Here is a 20,763-nt window from a genome sequence, read left to right as displayed (position 1 = left end):
GCCAATAACTAAAATGGCGACTTTAGCAATCTCGAGCGACGTGCAAGTTGCTGTCTCAGCTATACATCCTTTGTTTAACTCATACTCAGCTGGTGACTTACGCTGGCAATCATTGTTAGTGCAGCAACTGTAGAAGAATGTGATTTAAATAAATATAAAATAAATTAAACTATTGCTGTCTACTTCTTAGTCACCCTGCGTCACATGATGGCGCCACCCAATCGAAAGCAGAGATGTCTTGTGGTCGTCATGGCGACGGTCGAGGGGGACTCAGCTGACGGATGCTGAGGAGAAAGAGCGATGCCTGGCCGGGTAGTCTGCTCTGGTAGTGAAGAGAAGATGCAGAAGGAATGAGTTACCCCTAAGGAGGTTACGGTGAGTAAGCAAAAGGGGGCCTGTGGTGGAGCCGGTGGGGTTTGTGGGCTTGGGGAGCGATAGGACGGTAACCGTGCTGCTGGGAGGAGCAGCCAGTGAGGCAAGTGGCAGTGTAGCACAAGGTGATGTAAGTCGTGTCGCACAATCTCCTCTAATGGGTTTTGTCTGCTACAGACTGAAAGGCATTTCAATAACTGCGCAGAGAAGCCAAGGGGGAGTAAGCAGCATGGGACAGTGGCATTGTATTGTGACATTCCACAGGAGAGTGACCAGCCACATACATTCCTCCCAGCCTATATATATATTGTGCTTAGCTCCAGAAACAGTGCCTTGAATACCTGCTACTGGGCCCCACACAATAAATCATTTTAGGGCTCCACCTAAACTGTGGCAGAATAGGTTATCCTGCTGTACCCCCTGCCCCCCACAGTCACAGGGTCTGCTTCCTCCATAGTTATGCCCCTAATTAGGAATCATTTATGTGCACCAGGAAAGCACTTAAAGGAGACCTTTTGTGTAAAAAATAAGAATGTACCAGTCTGTTATACTCATTTGGATATAGAAGAATTATGCTTAAAAAATAGTTAATTATTTCTGCAAAAACCCTAATAATCCCTCCTTTCCCTTTCGCGTCATGTTCCCTGAATTCCCAGGCTGTGCAGGGGAGCCAGAGGCTCTCAGCTCACTGCACTGTAGGACAGGAACCAATCAGCAGCTAGCAGGACCTGATAGGGAACTGAAGCCTGTCTGTGCTTGTGTGACTGCAGGGCTGTGATAGGCTGTACCCCTCCTACTGTGCTTCTGGCAGGGAACATTAGGACATGAAACACAGACAGGAACCGGCAGGTCCGGACTGAGAATTAAAATAGGCCCTGGCATTTCAGGTACACAGAGGCCCAATCAGCCCGCATATAGGCCCAAACAGCCCTCACCTGCCCACTAAATACTGCCTTTCTATGGGACCTTATAGCAGCCCCACTTGCATTTGCCAGAACCCACAGATTGCCGGGCCTGGGGACCGGTGATCATCTATACGGAGCTACAATAAAGGGGCTATTTTTAAAGATAATGTTCATTTTTAGCACCATGTAAAAGCAACACCATATATTATTTATAATTACCTACAAAATTAGGTTTCTTGCATTTATCCTATATGTCTCCTTTAATCGACGTGCTTAAATTGAGACTGAATTGATCATTTAGGCATTTGGCTGAATACCGAATCCTCTACAGAAAAACAGACGAATACCAAAGTAAATCCATGCCATAATGTGCATATTCATACTAGAATTTTTATTAAAAATGGAATGATCTGTAAACAAAGTCGTTTCTCCAGTTGTTCAGAGCTTTAATGGCTTGTTTAATATTGGCTTGAGAAAGGTTGAGGAAAGGCCCAAAACGTTGCCTGGTCTTTGACCACAATTAAAGGAGAACTAAACCCTAAAAATGCCATATTTTGTACACTGGACTTACTGCATCAGCCTAAAGTTTTAGCATCTCAATAGCATCAATGATCCAGGACTTCAAACTTGTCACAGGGGGTCGCCATCTTGGAAAGTGTCTGCGACACTCACATGCTCAGTGGGCTCTGAGCAGCTGTTGAGAAGCTAAACTTAGGGGTTGTTGCAAATAATTAAGCAGAAAATGAGGTTGTCCTTTAGTAAAAGCTGATGCTACAGGGCCGATTATTAAATTCTGATGCTAATTGCACTGGTTTCTGTGCTGCCATGTAGTAATTATCTGTATTAATTACTAATCAGCATTATATTGTGACATTTCTATTCTATGTGTACTGTATATTGCGAGTGAGTCCCTAAGCTCAGTAAGTGACAGCAGCACAGAGCATGTGCAGTGAATCAGCAGAAAAGAAGATGGGGAGCTACTGGGACATCTTTGGAGACACAGATCTTTACTGCTAAAGGACTGTGGTTGCCTTGGGCTGGTACCGAAGCTCAAAACATAATGTACAACCTTTCTAGCTACTTCTTTAGTTACGCTTTACTTCTCCTTTAAACACTTTTTCACTTTTGTAAATGAGAGTGCCGCAGCCTGTTCTTTACTTTATCACTTCATACCCTTGACAAGCATCAAGCTGCTTGAGCACCCATCCAACAAGGATATCTCAAGGTGGCTGTTGCTCTCTTAACTACTCAACAGGCTTTAATGTTAAATGACACCTCTCAATGCCGCCTTGTATTTAGACGAATGAATACCGTCAGTTGATATGGCTTGGAGAGATATATGGCATTTCCTCGCCCCCGCTGAAATACACCGCTAGAAAAACTCCAGCCAAGTGTTCAGATTTGTTTTGGCTTAAAATGTAGGATTCAACAAATCTTTTAAAAAAAATGCTGGGATTTGGCCAAATCCAGACCCAAATCCTGGAGTCCTTGCATTCCTTCATATACAGGACCTGTTATCCACAATGCTCAGGACCTGGGGTTTTCCAGATAATGGATCTTTCTGTAATTTGGATCTTCTTACTTTGTCTACTAGAAAATCATGTAAACATTAAATAAACTCAATAGGTTGATTTTGCTTCCAATAAGAATGAATTATATCTTAGTTTGGATCAAGCAGCAGGTACTGTTTCATTATTACAGAGAAAAAAGAAAGGAACTTTCTGGATAATGGTTCCCATACCTGTAATACTCTGTAACAGTATATAACACATAAACATAACATTTTGTAACAGCTGTTAGATATGTTTAGTATACTTATTGCAGCCGTCCAACTTGCAGCTGTCAGAGGGATGCTGTAAATTTTAGTTCATTAACAACTAGGGATGCACCGAATCCAGGATTTGGTTCGGGATTCGGCCAGGATTCTGCCTTTTTCAGCAGGATTCGGCCGAATCCTTCTGCCCGGCCGAACCGAATCCGAATCCTAATTTGCATATGCAAATTAGGGGCAGGGAGGGAAATTGCATGACTTTTTGTCAGAAAACAAGGAAGTAAAAAATGTTTTCCCCTTCCCACCCCTAATTTGCATATGCAAATTAGGGTTCGGATTCGGTTCGGTATTCGGCCGAATCCTTCGTGAAGGATTCGGGGGTTCGGCCGAATCCAAAAAAGTGGATTCGGTGCATCCCTATTAACAACAATGAGTTTTGTTCACCCTCCCCAGATTAATCCAATTTTTTTCCTTCATTCCCTTTTCTCAAACACCAGCTTTGCATCAGCCCATACTTAGTACAGAAAGACAAAGAAGGCTCAGCTGACTTACTAGGGAACAATAATTATAATTAATTAGCTTTGTAAATTACAACAAATTCATATGCAGCAACACATAGAATGCATACATTGAGTAACACTTATTGATTGAGACTGAATAAATGAGATTAGTCAATATCTGAAGATCCCTATCTCTGAGGGGGTGTCACAAAAGGCAAATTGATGGGAAAATAGGTCTTTTAAAAAGAACAAAAGACATCCAGTTTCCATTAAAAAAATAACAATCTATTGGGGGGGTGTAATAAAATTCCCAAAGAGCAAAACTTTGTGAATAAAAATTCGCCTGTCGCAATGTAATATACCTCGTTAGGCTTTTATTGCATTGCGAATCTTAATTGCGCATTGCAAACCTTTAACACCTGCTCTGGAGTTTCGTTACATATTTTGTTGCAAAAACAGTTTGCGATTGCGATTTTGGGGCCAGTTTAAACTCTATGGCATCATTATGGCATACACAGACGGGGAATACATCCTTGGAATATGGGTTCAGGACATTTGTTGAATACAGTAATGTAAATAATAATGTTCTGTGGGATGTGTAGAATGAACTCAGCACATGCATGAAAATCCCACTATTGCACAGCTGGAAAGCCCTCATTTGTTCAGTGTGAATGCATTCAACATGGTTGGAGGTATTTCTCAATAAGCAAAATACACTCAGTTGTCTCAGGTACTTTTAAAACAGATATTATAAACATTTTACCTTTTTTTAATGTGTGGTTCACAACAACCAGACACCACTAACTGAATCTATCTACCTATGTTAGCAATTAACTCAGTTCCATTAAATATTTATTTTTTCATTTTTATTTAATACCAATATGAAGCAAGATCTCAGGCTTTAAATCTATATAATCAGTAAAGTGGACAGAAAAGCTGGAAGCCTTTGTCTCCTTTTCTAAACGGGCTTTGCGCTGCTAGATAGGTGGGCTTGGTACGATTCAGCATAAACGAATTTTCAGGAGGCGGAGGAGTTGGTCTCATGTTCTATTCTTCGCTGTTATTAACACAAGTGGTATCAGGGGAGTACTGAGACGGCTGCTTTCTGCCATCATTTATGAGAAGGAAGGAAGCTGAAGAATCCATTAGTCGATTAAATCATCTGATCCTGCTGTCTAGATCTAATCATTCTGAAGCACCTTTTCTCTGTAACAGAGTAATGTAAACCTTTTGCCACCAAAGAGACACTGAGAATAAAACAGTTAATGATGATGCAGAGAACCAATGTTTTCAAAATTGTGTTCAGTTCAGTTTTTTTTTAGTGTTTTAGAAAATTATTCTCTTTTTTGGAATGTCAATTATGGTTGTAGTATGCAGGATATACCCTGTTTAAAATGGCTTGTGGTGACATAGCAGAGACAATATTCATATAAACTGTAACCGTGCTGTAGGTAGGCACTCATGATAAATTTTTATGGGGAAGAAGGCATTCTTTTATTCTGCCTTTATTATAACTTCTTTAAGTTCACTTTTAGTATTTTATAGAATGGCCAATTCTAAGCAACTTTTTAATTGGTCTTTATTATTTGTTTTGTATTGTTTTTTTAATTATTTGCCTCCTTCTTCTGACTCTTTCCAGCTTTCAAACGGGAGCCGCTGACCCCATCTAAAAAACAAATGCTCTGTAAGGCTACAAATGTGTTGTTATTGCTACTTATTACTCATATTTCTATTCAGACCTTCTCCTATTCATATTCCACTCTCTTATTCAAATCAGTGCATAGTTGCTAGGGTGATTTGGACCCTGGCCATCAGACTGCTGCAATTGCAAACAGAAAAGCTGTTGAATAAAAAGCTAAATAACTTAAAAATCACAAATAATAAGAAATGAAGACCAATTGCAAATTGTCTCAGAATATCACTCTCTACATCATACTAAAAGTTAACTCAAAGGTGAACAATCCCTTAAACATATCAGCCATATTCATCAGTATGAATCATAATCAAACTGTAAACTTTAGGGTAGGGGCGATACTGGGCGATTCCAAGAGATTTAGTCGCCGTCTTTGCGGCACCAATCTCCCCAAATGCCTTCCCTCTGCCTAAAATGAAAAATCTCCTCGTTAGGCAACTTCGGGTGACTTCGGAAAACGAAGCGCCGCGTGTGCTTTAGCACAGTCGATTTTTCATTTTAGCTGGCGCAAGACAGAAGGAAGGCGTTCGGGAAGATTGGTTGCCAGAAAGACGAGGCAATTAGTCGCCAGGCGACTAAATCTCCCCGAGTAGCCTAGTGTGCCCCTACCCTAAAAGGGATGTGCATAGTTATAGATACAGATAAGATATAGGGATTAATGTACCCTAAAATATCAGGGTATTATATGTCATCGAAGGCCAAAAGCTTTTATACAGGTCGTGGAACTCTGAGGTTACTAATATCCTCATACTTTACAACAGATTGTGCATTTGTATTATACAAAAGTTAAAATGAGTCACATAAATTACATCACTAAGCATTATTTATATAGTGAATAAAGTACCCCCTCTTGTAAAATATAAGGATATTATAAATTACCGAGGAGTTTCACGAGGCCGAAGGATATAATTTACAGGATATTCATGGCTTTTGTGTATTATAAGGATATAATTTACAAGATATTCATAGCTTTTGTGTATTATAAGTACTTATTTTACAGGATATTCATCATGATTTATTTATATAGTGGCAGCAAGTTATGCAGCACTACATTTCTTTTATAGCAAGCATGAATTAAAATAGGATCAGAGGGTCCTGTTCACAAGAGCTTACAATGTACATGGCCTTTCATGTAGCATATACAAACATATTTCTTTGATTTCTCAGATTTTAAAGCCAAAATTAACACACAAATCAAATGTAATATGTTGTGGAGAGACTTACAACAAATATTGTTTCTAGCTGGTTAAATTGCCTATTTCTGCCCTGGTGAGCAAACTTAATGGATAGGTTAAAGGAACAGTAACACCAAAAAATTGTGTGAGGAATGACAATATAATGCACTGTTTCCCAAAATGCCTTCCGACCGGCAAGAATGTGAATCAACAGCGTGATGGCATAAGCCATCACAAGGAAACTTCCAGCAACTGTGATTCACATTCTTGCTGGTGGGAAGGCATTTTGGGGAGATTAGTCTCCCGCAGTAGCGAACATTTATCTCAGACGACTAAATCTCCCCTGGTGCGTTTGCTTCAAAAAGATTACTATATAATTAATATAAACAAGCTGCTGGGTAACCAGGGGGCAGCCTTTAAAGCACAGGATACACAGTAGATAATACACACAGATGATCTCTGTAGTATACAATGGGATTCTTTAGAACTTTTCTGTTATCTGCGGTGTATCCTGTGCCCTTTTTCCCTTTTCAGCTTTGAATGGCTGCCCCCATGGCTACACAGCAGTTTGTTTATATAATCTAGTTCAGCGCTTCTGAAGCAAACACACCAGTTTCACCAGTGCAGCCCAACAGCACATTATATTTTCATTACTTTAACAGACTTTTATTTTTTAGTGTTACTGTTCATTTAAATACTGTGTTCACTCATTTGCAAAGTAGGGTGCCACCTGTGTGATTTTGACACCAAACAGCCCAGCTTTTGTAAGGGCTGTCCGGGTCAAAGCTGCTTGCCCAGTTTTCCAAATTTGGAAAACCAGACAGGACTCTCATTAATTAATAGACCGATTGGCGCATAGTAGTCCTTCCCCGTGACATCACCACCCCTGTGACATCACTGCCTGTCCCAGCCCGGAGTTCCGGAAGCAGAAAGGTGGCAACCCTATTGCAAAGTCTCTTCAGCAGGTGAGGCATTTTGTAAAATGATCAACACACTGGCTACTTGAAATGAAACACATTCTTTATTCTAATGGGAAGTAATATGAGAAGCTCTGCACCTATTGCCTATCACAATTTTAAATATTTTAGATGCAGGTTTATTGGGGAAAACTGAGACTTGCAGCTTAAAGGGCAATTTCATTAGCAAAACTGTAATAACACAAACCCTAAAACCCCCAGAAATGTGTTCACTTTTCATAAACTGCCAAATTTTGTAAAATAGAGCCGGTATTTAGGGGGTGTGGCAATAAACTTGGCACACAAATGTTACAAATGTATGCATGTGCAGTTGCCAAGTATTCTGGGCTCTATGCCAAAAGCCTCTTATTTAATTACATTTTAGAAGCATTGCATCTCTTTTTTTTTGGCTGTTCAGTGCAGGAGATCAAAGATAAACTTGAGACATTTCAGTAACAATCCGGGACTGTGAGTTGAGCTGTCAGAATCTTGACTGACCTTCAAAAAACAGGAATGTATTGGTTGTATTGTTGTATTGGCATGCTCAATGTACAGTATCTGTATACAGCATTCTGTTGTACCACACTTCATCATATGTTGGTGGACTAAAATATGTGTTAATAATAATGAAGTGTAGCTAAAAGGCTATCTAATCTGGGGAATTTTGTTGTAACTCTCTTTGCACTGACCCTATACATTTGTGTAGGTCACAGTTGCTAATAAATAGCCTCCCATACAGTAGAGTTCCCTCCACCTTTCTCTTACCCTTGCTTGTTTGGTTTTGTGGCTTGTTCGATTGTATGCTAATATAGTACTGGTGTGGTTAGTTCTACAACTACTGTATTATGATACAGACTATGGGGTAAAATGAGAAGCAATGGTTCCTGAACAAAATATCACCATCACCAATATCATCTGAAATAAAATAAAGCAAATGGACCAGAGTGATATAGAGCTGCCATATTCAGCCCACATGCCTGCAGTAAATCACCACATCTAGGTTATACCTTGTCAGTTGTTCAGCCGCAGTTTGGGGGATACACATGCCCAACATCTTTCTACAACTTGAAGACCAGTAGCTTCCATACTTGTCTTAGGGTTCTGAGCAGTGGCAGGAGAGCTTATCCTGAAGGCAATTTAGGGTGATATTTGGGTACCCCTGCAAGCCTAGCTTAAAGGTCTCTTCTATAGATAATGTTCTCTTATGTCTGTAACCTTTTTAATAAGCTAAGGGGGTCCTGACCAAAGGTTTAATGTCCAAGGAGGGATGGCCTTGCATTTATTGGTTCGATTATGGAGATGTACATGGAATCAGGACTGTTCTAACTAAGGGTCGCAAGTCAGAAGTAGCCCACCAATGCATTTGTATGTCTTTCATCCTGCCCCGGGGCACCACTGACTTACTTTATGATATGCTTTTAAATAAACTTTAGCTAGGAAATATAAGACATATATAGTTGGCTTACAGTGCAGAAAAGCCGTATGAAAACATCTTTGTTGTTGGCTTCACATCCTTGTATCTCTGCCAGCCTTCAGCATTTATTGCAATTATCTGTCTGTGATCTATGCTGCGTTGTCTGTCTTTGCCTATGTTTTCTCTCTCAGCTTCCAGCTGTGAATGTCATTCTTTTATGTCTTGTCAGATCTCTTCCACCCACTGTCTCTGTCTCCTGTCACCCTTTGTCTTCTTTCCCTCTTAGCCAACATCCTTCTGTCGCATACAGTATACCAGATGAAAAGAGAGTGTTACAGATATGCATAGAGACTAAGTGGATATGACAGCAGAGCAGAAACTACAAACGATATAAACTGAAATCTCACCTGTACAACCCGCTACACATGGTACAGTATTTATCAGTACAGCCCCACATGGCATAATATATATATATCAGTACAACAACTCTACACATAGCACAGTATATATCAGTACAGCCCCACTACACATGGCACAGTATATATGTGTCACAGTATATATTAAAGCAGCCCCACATGGCACAGTATGTATGAGTGCAGCCCCTCTAGACCGTACAGATTTTCCCCTTTATTGTGTTGTAGGGAACTTTTCAGTGTGTGCTGTACTGATCCTTTTTGCTGTTGTATTTTATGGACCCTTTCTTTTGGTGTTTGTGTAGTGCTATATGTTACTGTGTTTTGTATGGATCCTCCCTGCGGGTGCAATTTAGCTGCTATGTTAGTAAATCAGCCCCACTGTCACGCTGTTCTCTTATACAGAGTCCTATCTGTCGGTGTATTGTACAGGCTCTGTTTGTCGGTGAGTTCTGGGAATTTTTTTTTGTGTACCTACCATATTTATTGTTTTTAACTTGTTTTGTTAATTTGTTTTCTTGCAGATTTCCCCATTGTCTGTAACTGAACAGAAACATGACGCTTATTAAAGGTTCCTTTAAGTACACTAGTGGGGAAGAATATCATGGAGAATGGAAGGAAGGTTGGTAGAGCATCATGGGAAATAAATAATGATGGAATTTTTTTCTGCAATAAAAAACAAATTGTGTTTTGCAGAGAATGTAAAAAGCTTTCTGTGTAGCATCATGGTGCAGGTGAATTTCAGTGCATTATATTACCAAAAGTATCCAAACTCCAATATTAAATTGCATTCCCTCAGCTGGAACACTCAATGTGGAGCTCCAAACTGTCTTTGTGTTGGAAGCAGCACTGTGACTGTCAATGTCACCATGTTGCACTTGTCATCACAACAGTTATTACATTTAAAGGAATAGAGGTAAAAGAGACCCTTGTTAGATGCTCGATTTTTGGACTTATATAGTAAGTTGGGTGCACTGTTATTTGTAATTTTGATTGATATTCTAGTTCCGACCCTGCATCAAGTTTCTGACTACACTACCTCTTTGTTTGTTTAACCCTTTGGATACCTTGCCTTTGATTTGAACTGTGTCCCTGCCTGTTCTTCTGTGTCAGCTGCCTTTAAAGTCCTGACCCAAAAGGGTGTGTGGCCCTTACACACTGGAAGCAACATGAACACTATTTGCCAGAAAACATGTTTTTTTTCTAGCATCCTCACACCTAGAGTGGCATACCATTGTCTGACACTATAGCACTATGATGGGCAAGTATAGCTTTGGCGTTTGCCAGGAGAACACTACCCAACTAAATATGTTGTAAAGTTTGGCACAGAAGGAATAATGTACTGGTACTCTTTGCATTGTTTGGTGTAGGGCCCTTGGATTTAGTAAGAACAAATATTAATTCTACAGCATAGAATGATATTTTTGACAATCCCATGATTTCTACTTTTTGGCAGCAGCTTGGGAAAAAACCCTTTACCTGTTTTTGTACAATAAAGATCTAGGGAGGTTGTTTATCAAAGGTAAGGGCACACTGGCAGATTCGGGGAGATTAGTCGCCCCGGCGAGAAATCTCCTCTTCTTCGGAGCGACAATCTCCCCTAACTGCCTTCCCGCCGGCTAGAATGAAAAATCGCCAGCGGGATGGCACTAGCGGGACTTTATTTTCCGAACCCTCAAATTTACTCCAGGGCTTTTATCTGCTTCATTGATAATGACATTGCCCACACCTGCCCATGAAATAGCCTTTGAGTTAATGGTTCAATTACTTTTGAGCCCCTGAAATGAAGTGATTGTATTAAAAAAAAGGCTTTAGTTCCTCTAATCATTTTTATGCAATCTTTTTGTTCAACTCACTGAATTAAAGCTGAAAGTTTGCAGTTTAACTGCATCTGAGTTTTCATTGTGGTAATGTACAGAACCAAAATTAGAAAAAAAGTTGTCTGTCCAAAGATTTATGGGCCTAACTGTATGGGGCCGATTCACTAACTTCGAGTGAAGGATTCGAAGTAAAAAAAACTTCGAATTTTTGTGCTCCTCGACTATCGAATTGGCGTAAATTCGCCTCAGTAGAATGATTCGAATAGATGGAGCGCAAAAACGCTGCAACTATTCGCCCATTCGATAGTCGACGTACTGTCTCTTTTAAAAATACTTCGACTGCCTACTTCGCCACCTAAAACCTACCGAATTGCTTTAAAAGCCTATGGGAAAGTCCCATAGGCTTGTTTTCCAAGTTTTTGATCGAATAAAAAGGCATTCGATCGAATGAAAATCCTTTGAGCGAATATTCGATCGAGCGCCTATTCGCCAGCGCGTAAATTCGCCCGAATTGTCTATTCGATTCTATTCCCCAGTCGAATTTCGAGGGATTTAACCCCTCGAAATTCGACCCTTGATGAATTTGCCCCTATGTGTTTAGTTGGGTGATATGCAACATGAAGTAGAGGATACTATGTGTAGTTGATCACAGTACTGAAAACAGAAGCCTGTAGGTGCCAAAAATGTAATCTTATATAATATGTGGAAGATTGGTAATTTCACCAACTGCAATATAACAATATTTTTTTTGTTTTAACCTCTGTATTACTTTTGACTTAAGATAGAGTGCTGTAGAGTAAAGCAAACTTGTGTCGCTTTTACAGGCCGGAGGCACGGAATTGGTCAGTTGTTATTTGCTGATGGAAGCATCTATGTGGGTCAGTTTGAAAATGGACTTTTCAGCGGATGTGGCGTTCTGACCTTTCCAGATGGCTCAAGGTTAACAAAAATGAATCAATTAATGTTTTAGATTGGCATTTTGCCATGGCAAAGTGGCAGCGGACAAGCTGGCTCTTGTTACATATACATTTTCTATGTATTTTCTGTTTTTTTATTTTTTTAATTGGTAAAGCAAATAATATTGCTGTAGTCCATTAAAGCCAGTGTTGTAGTTTAAACTATCTGGTTGCTAACTGTTAATTACTGTAGCAACCTGGTCTTGAAAATCAAAATGGAAGAGGAAAAAAAATAAACAATAAAAAATAAGAATAATATAACAGTATACTAAAGCTTTACAATCAGTCTTTTATTTGGTTGCAGGGGTGAATGTCTGACAACCATTTTGAGTTGGAGGCTGGAATAAGCCAGAATATGAAGTGTAATAATTTAAATTTGCAAACAACACAATTAATGAAGACAAGAAGTAAAGGGGACTAGAATAGGTGTAAAGTTAATGTAAAGGTGAACTTCCCCTTTAAAACGACATAGCGCTACATCTCTCAATAACACTTTTCTGGGTCAGTGGCCCAATAAATGCAAGAGAATTTCTTATGGGTTGCTTCCCTTCATTAGACCAGATAATTGTAGAAGTGTACCAAGGGGCACTGAAGCCCACATGGTGACTAATATTTTCCAGTTCCCTATTACCACATGTTATTGTTTGTGTATACAGTAATTTGTTTGTACAAGTCCTATCCCACACATTCACATACCCAAGCGGCTCAGTCTTTAGTGCTAGGCATAACCTGTAAAACGCAGGTATCCCCCGAGGGTAAGGCATTGGTGAGTTAGATGTAAATTGGTTCTGTGTTATGACCCCCAGTGCCCCTTTTACTCTATTATTCATGATTAACTAAAAGTAGGCATTTCCCTCTTATAACTATAGAGAGGGTATGAATAGTCTCCCTCACTGACAACTGAAACAAGTGACTCATTATCAGAGCTGCAAAACAAGGAAATCCATGTGACAGCAAGCTGACAAAAGCATTATTACTTCCCATGGCTCTGGTTGTATCCAGTACAAACATACTAGAAATTACTCTAAAAGGGTTGGTTCACTTTTAAGTTAACTTTTAGTATGTTTCAGAATGGCTAATTCTAAGCAACTTTTCAACTGGCCTACATTTTTCTTTTTTATAGTTTTTGAATGATTTGCCATCTTCTTCTGACTCTTTCCAGCTTCACTGACCCCATGTAAAAACAAATGCTCTGTAAGGCTACACATTTTTAGTTATTGCTACTTTTTATTACTTATCTTTCTATTCAGGCCCTCTCCTGTTCATATTCCTGTCTCTTATTCAAAACAATACATGGTTGCTAGGGTAATGTGGACCCTATTAACCAGATTGCTGAAAATTCAGACTGGAGAGTTGCTGAATCAAAAGCTAAATAACTCAAAAACCACAACTACTAAAAATTAAAACCAATTGCAAATTGCCTCAAAATATCACTCTATAGATAATACTAAAAGTTAATTTAAAGGCGTGCAACCCTTTTAAAAAGATCCTTTACATCAGTTCATAAGTTAAGTAAATAGGCAATATCATGGCAATGATCGAGCCTATTTGAAATATTATTTGTCTAATATTGATGTGTCTTGAGCAACTGGACGTGCTGTGTAATCTCAAAAAATTTTTCATAATTCATCCAAGGGGCTACTTCAGAGTGCTATTGAATTCCACAGCATTTTAACCCCTTATGGGTAATACAGTCACCAAAATCCAATCACAGTGGTCCACTGAACTTAAACAGGTAGGTGTTAGCTGAGAGTCTGACCCAGTCTCAGTAGTACAATGAATGTTGAAATTTAAAGTGCCAGGGAATTCTGTACCACTGAAAATGGCCCTTAGGTTGAGAGGTGAAACTTCAAAATCTCTCCAGCCCATTCACTTTAGATTTCTCACTACTAGATACTGTATATCATGACATGAATGAAAACCTTCATAGACATATCCATATAATAACATTTGGGACATACAAATTAGGGATGCACCGAATCCAGGATTCGGTTCGGTATTCGGCCAGGATTCAGCCTTTTTCAGCAGGATTCAGATTCGGCCGAATCCTTCTGCCCAGCCGAACCGAATCCGAATCCTAACTTGCATATGCAAATTAGGGGCAGGGAGGGAAATCGCATAACTTTTTGTCACAAAACAAGGAAGTAAAAAATGTTTTTCCATTCTCACCCCTAATTAGCATATGCAAATTAGGGTTTGGATTCGGTTCGGTATTCGGCCGAATCTTTCATGAAGGATTCGGGGGTTCGGCTGAATCCCTAATACAAATAGGATCTCACTCTACAATTACAGTATGTCTGGTCATGTCTAGAATAATTTGTTAGGGCAGCCCCTATTGGCTTTGTATGGTAGGGGTGGTTTTTATCTTCCTGTTAACTAACAATTAAGTGACCCATTACTACACGAATTATAAGAAGAATTGTTACGACAAGAGCTATAATTTTTTACATGGTTCAGACTCTAGAACTGAAATATTTATGTGTATCCTTTTCAGGTATGAAGGGGAGTTTGTTCAAGGAAAATTTCAAGGAACTGGTGTTTTCACCCGCTATGATAACATGAAATTTGAGGGAGAATTTAAAGGGGGTCGGGTTGAAGGGTATGGTAAGTAGAAATCTTTGATCAAACCTATCTATCTGCATTATTCTGTTTATTTGTTTGACTTGAAGCAGGCGTAATTTCTCCATAACATAATGTACTTGTCCAAGGCTCAGTCTAATAGCACAGTGCCCTCTGGTGACAAAACTAACATGAAAAATGGTGACGTCTTTGCTTATAAAAAACAATGGGGCAGATTCACAAAAGGTCGTTAATCCTTAACGCACAATTTTGTGCGTTATTTAAGACGCGTTATTTAAGGAACGATTCATCAAAGTATTTTCTGCACATTTCTGCACAGCGGTATTCTAATCGCAGTGCGATACTTATAGAAATGAATTAATCCTAACGCATTATTCAGTAACATCTTTTAAGCGATAAAAGCAAAAAATAGTGCGTTAGTTACTGTAAAATTTAACACCTCCCAGCAGTAGGCGTTACTAAACAACATCAGATGGATTAATAGAGGAAGATGTAGTGAGGAGCTGTAGGCCAGCAATTAAAAACCTTTATGAGGAACTGGAGCCTTACCTACAGCCACTAACACATTTTCATGATACCTTGGGCAGGTCCAGAATGCACTATGTTCTGTGTCATGGAATTATATTAAGTTTCCCAGGGAAAGGAATGACTAGAATATTGTAAAAAGAGACTTCTACTCTGCCAGTGGCATCCCGAATGTCTTAGGTGCTATAGATTGCACTAATAACGTGTGACAATATCAAATGCATTGAAATATCGCACAAAACGCATGCTATAAAATACCACACACAATTTAGCTAAAATGAACTTAAAATATTGCTTCTTAAGTTAGACAAGTGAACTTTTAGTGAATCGATCGTTAATTTTAAAAAATATAATAAGTGATTTTTAAGGCATGCTATAAATAAACACTCACTTTTTCGACCTTTAGTGAATTGGCCCCACTAGCGTTTAAACTCAGCATCTCTCATAGATATAGAACGTTTACTCAGCAATGCACCAACACTTATAGGTGGCCATAGACGCAAAGATCCGCTCGTTTGGCAACATCGCCAAACGAGCGGATCTTTCCCCGATATGCCATTAACAAGCATGGCTATATCGGGGGTAATCTGATTGTTTGGGTGTATGGCCGAACGATCCGATTATGATGCGTAATGGACTCCGGCGGGATCGGTCGGGTCAAAATCAAACCTGACAGATCGACCAAACGACCGATCTCCGCCGGACGAAAGACGTTGGCGCACTCCACACACGATCCGAAAATCGTACTAATCCTTGATTCGTACGATAGAATCTGTGTGTCTGTGGCCAGCATAAAATTAAAATGAAAATGTCACAATATTCTTATTTTCACTTATATCAGCCGTTAAAAATGGGACATTTTTGGTTCAGTTTTTGTGTTTTATTTTCTTACTTTGTTTAAAAGTGAAATTTTTTGCATTTTTGTATCACTTTTTTATCCTAAGCAAATGTAATACAACCCCATTTTCTAAGCTGGGAAACTGTAAAATGCGAATAAAAAAAGAATGGGGGGATTTGCAAATCATTTAAACTCTCCGTTTAATTGCAAATAGTATGAAGACAACATATCAAATTAACTGAAAATGTGGGACTGGCAACAAACAACTGGAAATATTGCAATATTTTTAAAATCATGGACACTGCGTCCTCCAGGCTAAAGAGAAGAAGGACTATTCAGCTTGTTATCGGTAGGGCTGAATTAGTGCATTTGGCGTGGGTAGCACATCTGGGAAGTCATCACTAAACAATATACGTTGTATACTGGGCAACATATGCTGCCATCAAGATGAAGGCTTTACTTATTTCAGCAAGATGATGCTAAACCACATTCAGCACGTAATACCCCTCTGAACCATGAGAGCCCGGGTGCTAAATTAGCCTATCTGCAGTCCTGATCCATGGAAAACATTTGGCACATTATGAAAGGATAAATAGAACAAATGAGACCTTGGACTATTGAGCAGCGGAACCCCTTGGCAAGTATAGGACGACATTTCACTTTCTGAACTATAGCAATTGGTCTCCTTAGTTACAGAGTGTTGTTAAAAGAAGAGGTGGTGCAGCACAGTGGGAAATATGCCCACAAACAAGTATATATTTTTCATAAAACAATACAATTTTTCAGTTTCAATATGTTGTTTATGTACTATTTGCAATTAAACTGCATAGGGTTTAAATCATTTCAAAATAATACCATTGCCTTTACGTATTTCAAAACTTTTTTTGAAAATGAGGTTGTATTTTTTTGCTTATTTTCCTACCAGTTTTATAACATTTATTGAAAGGGGAGTTTTTTTGAGCCATGGTAAATTGACGAAAATATTTTCCTGAGAAACTGGACGAAGCTTGGCGACAATCAAGAGGATAATAGAAGGAGGGGAAATGGATGGGTTCAGGCATGTCGCCTCTCTTGTTTATTGTTGCGATCGCTGCTTGCTGTAACCCATATAGTTGCAGTAAGGAGCACATTTGTTAAACATTTTGTAGCTAGGCATTATTGTGATCAATCTCCATTACAAATGTATTCAAATCTGACCTTATCTAAGAAAATTCAGGATTGTGCTAGAAGTAAACAATCACAGCTTTCCCATTATCTTCAAGCTGTTTGAAGAGATAGGTGAAATTGCAATTTTATAGTTTTTGAGGTGGAAAAAAAAGACAATTATCCACATACCATAATTCAGAAAATATCCGCTTGACTGCTTCCCATTGATTTCTATGATATCTCGACAGAGCTGGTCAATTTCAAATTTATATAGTGTATGCTAAATCATAAGTTTGGGATTGCAAAAACTCGAATTGAAATGCATTGAGCGGTAAAAGCTTTTATATATAGAACGCAACCTTGATTGCCTTAAATTTGCCTGCATAATATATGATTGGCGAAACTGAAGCTTTAATACATATGCCCTTATCTGTTCTACCTGTAAAGGTGGCCATAGACTGTAAGGGGCAAATACACTAAGATTCGTAGTTGCGCCAGGCGTAACTTCGCCGCACTTCGCCACACTTCGCCAGGCATAGTTTCACCAGCGCTCCGCAAATTCACTAAAATCCGAAGTTGCGCTCAGGGGTAGCGTAAGGTTGCGAAGTTGCGCTAGCGTTGATTCGCTAAGCGATGGGAAGTTACGCTAGCGATGGTTAATTTGCACACGCCGCCAAATTCAAATTTAATGGAGGAATATGTAGCAGCACTACAAATGCCTGGGAAACCTTCAAAACATCAAATAAAACTTTTATTTTGCCCTACACATGTGCCCACTGTATGGTTAAGTTTCCATGAGTTAGGAAATGTAGGGGGGAAGGAGGGGAGCCCCAAAAATGTTTTCGATCTTTTTCAGCCTATCATCCATAATATAGAAAAAACGCCAGCGTTTTTTGGGACTTAGAAAAATTTTTAACTTTTTTTGAAGAAATCCCTATCTACTCTATTGCGCTTTGCCTGGTCTGAGGTGGCGAAGGACATCTAACGTAAAAGGTAGCGTTCAGAACAATGCGAACGTTAGTGAATTTGCGTAGTTACGTCCGTTGCGCAAATTCGCCAGGTGTAAGGGTGCGAAGTTACGCTAGTGAAGTTACGCCAGCGTCCGTTAGTGAATTTGCGAAGTAACGAACGCTAGCGAATTGACGCTAGCGTTAAGCGCTTCGGCGCATAGTGAATTTGCCCCTAAGAGTTTTCTCTCCCTAAAGACCAATTTTCGTGTAATCCGACAAATTCATCAAATTATCGATTTAGTGGTTAGAGGTTAGTGGGCAAAGAATAATTGTGCATCAAACAATTTTTCGTCCAACATCGCTCACAAAATCGATCATTCAGGTTAGAAAATCTTCATCTTTCACAGTGAAATTGATCCGTTGTCCAACTGTTTGCAGGGCCAAGCAGGCAGCTACCCACAGTTTTTCTTGCTTCAAATAGACAGATATCACTTGAAATAGCCATTTTAGTTGAAGGACAAATCAAACATTTAAACAATCGTTTCAGGATTTGCTTGGTCCTCTCATAACGAAAAAGATCTTTTAAAAATCTTAACATCTATGGCCACCTTTACAGTTCTAAACACAAAAATAGCAGGAAAACCCTTTTTTTTTTTCCGCCTTGGGTAAGAAGTGGTTCTGTTTTTATGCACACAGGACTGTTGACATATTCTGATGGTTCCCATGGGATTCCAAGAAACGAAGGCTTGTTTGAAAATAACAAACTAGTAAAGAGAGAAAAATGTCAAACAGCAATCCAGAGGGCTTTAAGTGCCTCGAAAGCTGCCTGCACTATTGCAGTGAACCAAGTTTAACGGGAGAGCATCATCATTTATCACTCGTTTCTTCCTTTGTTTGGCTTGTTTACACTGTTTCCTGAACAGCCGAGATCATAACGGAAAAGCTGTCAGGAGAATGGAAACGGTTTACCTAATGTTATAGACTGAGCTACATTACAGCTCCACTCAAGTGCAATGGAACACAGACAGTGCCTCGTACTGAAAAGCTGACTTCTGCACCAGCGACGGCGGATATCGGAAGGCCGCTTCTACATGAAAATTTACCATGTCTTCATGTTTCAGAAGTTAGTAGTATTTGCAAATCAAGAAACACTCACTGGAGTTATTTAAATGCATGTAAATCGTGTTTTATAATATACAGTACAGTACTGTTCCACTAACTGAATGCTTTATCCACTCGCTCATTTGTTCTGTTTAATAATGCTTCAGCCATTACTTGCATATTACTTCTAACGTAAAGGGAAATCCTAGTTTCTAAATATCTGATATGTTAACTATGCAGGTACAGGTATGGGATCCGTTTTCCAGAAACCCGTTATCCATAATTACGAATTACAGAAAAGCTATCTCCCATTGACTCCATTATAATCAAATAATTGCTATTTTTTTTTCTCTGTAATAATAAAACAGTACCTTTTACTTGATCCAAACTAAGATATAATTAATCCTTGTTGGAAGCAAAACCAGCCCATTGGGTTTATTTAATGTTTACATGATTTTCTAGTAGACTTAAATTACAGAAAGATCTATTATCCGGACAACCCCAGCTCCGGAGCATTCTGGATAACAGGTCCCATACCTGCACACGTTGAGAAGAATGGAATACCTTAGTATTGTTCTTTGTAGTAAGTATTACACATACACAGTGTAAAAATAGGGGATATGGTCATTGTTTCTCAATAAGTTGATAGGTACCTGTAATTAAATTAAAATCTGAATGTTTACATTACACTACAGAACACCACAAAAATTCACTGGCCAGTGTAGTCTGACTCTTCTTGGACATTACTCCCCCTTCCCCAGGAGGCCATTCTGAATAAGGAAACTGCATGCTATTTAAATGAAGCAGATTAATTGAGAGGCTGTATTATTAATTGCCTTTCTGTTTAGATGGTATTTTTTTCCAAGTTTTCATTAAAACTAGGGATTCACCAAATCCAGGATTCAGTTCAGGATTCAACCTTTTTCAATAGAATTCGGATTTGGCCGAATCCTTGTGCCTGGCCGAACCGAATTTGCATATGTAAATTAGGGGCGAGTAGGGAAATCACGTGACTTTTCCCAGGAAGGATTTTTTCCACTTTTTCCTTTCCTGTCCCGTCCCTAATTTGCATATGCAAATTAGGATTAAGTTTGGTATTTGGCCGAATCTTTCACCAAGGATTCAAGGATTCGGCCGAATCCCAAATAGTGGATTTGGTGCATCCCTAATTTAAACTATTCTTGGTTGTGACCCTAGCAACCAAATAGAAGTTAAAATACCAACTGGACAGCTAAGAAAAAAGGTAATTTAAGAACAAAAAAACAATTAATTAAATGAGCAGGCCTTCTTCACTTTTACATTCAGTGTATTTTGCCGGCAGAAAGATACGGTCAACACTTTTGCCAGAGAGAAGAAGCCCAATTTCACAATCCAAACATGTAGCTAGTTTGCACTGATATCCTGCTGATCATCTCACGAAATGATAGAACGTGGATATTACTGCCCATGAGCGACCGGCTTAATCCTCTTGCCCCAAAGAATTGACTTTCGATCAATTTGTAAAACACGTTGACTTACTCTGAACAGTAAAGGGGATCTGTATTTAAAATAAATGTGCTATGTTTGCTGTTGACGTGTCATACATTTTAACTGTTAACTTTTAGTATGTTATAGAATGGCTAATTCTAAGCAACTTTTCAATTGCCCT

The 20,763-nt window shown here is 39.1% G+C and overlaps 1 protein-coding gene across 2 annotated transcripts; it reads left to right on the top strand.

Annotated features, from left to right (window-relative positions):
* Window positions 1–54: 54 nt before the first annotated feature.
* Window positions 55–19,474, top strand: LOC108696163 (MORN repeat-containing protein 4). 2 transcript variants are annotated; one of them, XM_018225262.2, is made up of 6 exons: window positions 55–375; window positions 9,073–9,214; window positions 9,724–9,821; window positions 11,844–11,958; window positions 14,470–14,579; window positions 18,711–19,474. In XM_018225262.2, the coding sequence occupies exons 3-6, from the start codon at window positions 9,755–9,757 to the stop codon at window positions 18,866–18,868; spliced, it is 450 nt and encodes a 149-aa protein (XP_018080751.1). In that variant the 5' UTR covers window positions 55–375; window positions 9,073–9,214; window positions 9,724–9,754; the 3' UTR covers window positions 18,869–19,474. The 2 variants fall into 2 exon arrangements, with proteins under 2 accessions (XP_018080751.1, XP_018080750.1); XM_018225261.2 differs by lacking the exon at window positions 9,073–9,214.
* Window positions 19,475–20,763: the final 1,289 nt, after the last annotated feature.

Source organism: Xenopus laevis, chromosome 7L (assembly GCF_017654675.1).
Source record: "Xenopus laevis strain J_2021 chromosome 7L, Xenopus_laevis_v10.1, whole genome shotgun sequence".
Classification (NCBI taxonomy): Eukaryota; Metazoa; Chordata; class Amphibia; order Anura; family Pipidae; genus Xenopus; species Xenopus laevis.
This window is presented reverse-complemented; position numbering and strand designations above follow the sequence as displayed.

What these genes read in the sequence shown, in the direction of transcription:
- LOC108696163 (XM_018225261.2), top strand. Translation starts at nt 9,755, where the DNA reads ATGACGCTTATTAAAGGTTCCTTTAAGTACACTAGTGGGGAAGAATAT. An exon ending in ACCTTTCCAGATGGCTCAAG is followed by an intron (nt 11,959 to 14,469) that starts GTTAACAAAAAT and finishes TATCCTTTTCAG; the next exon opens with GTATGAAGGGGAGTTTGTTC. An exon ending in GGGTCGGGTTGAAGGGTATG is followed by an intron (nt 14,580 to 18,710) that starts GTAAGTAGAAAT and finishes TTATGCACACAG; the next exon opens with GACTGTTGACATATTCTGAT.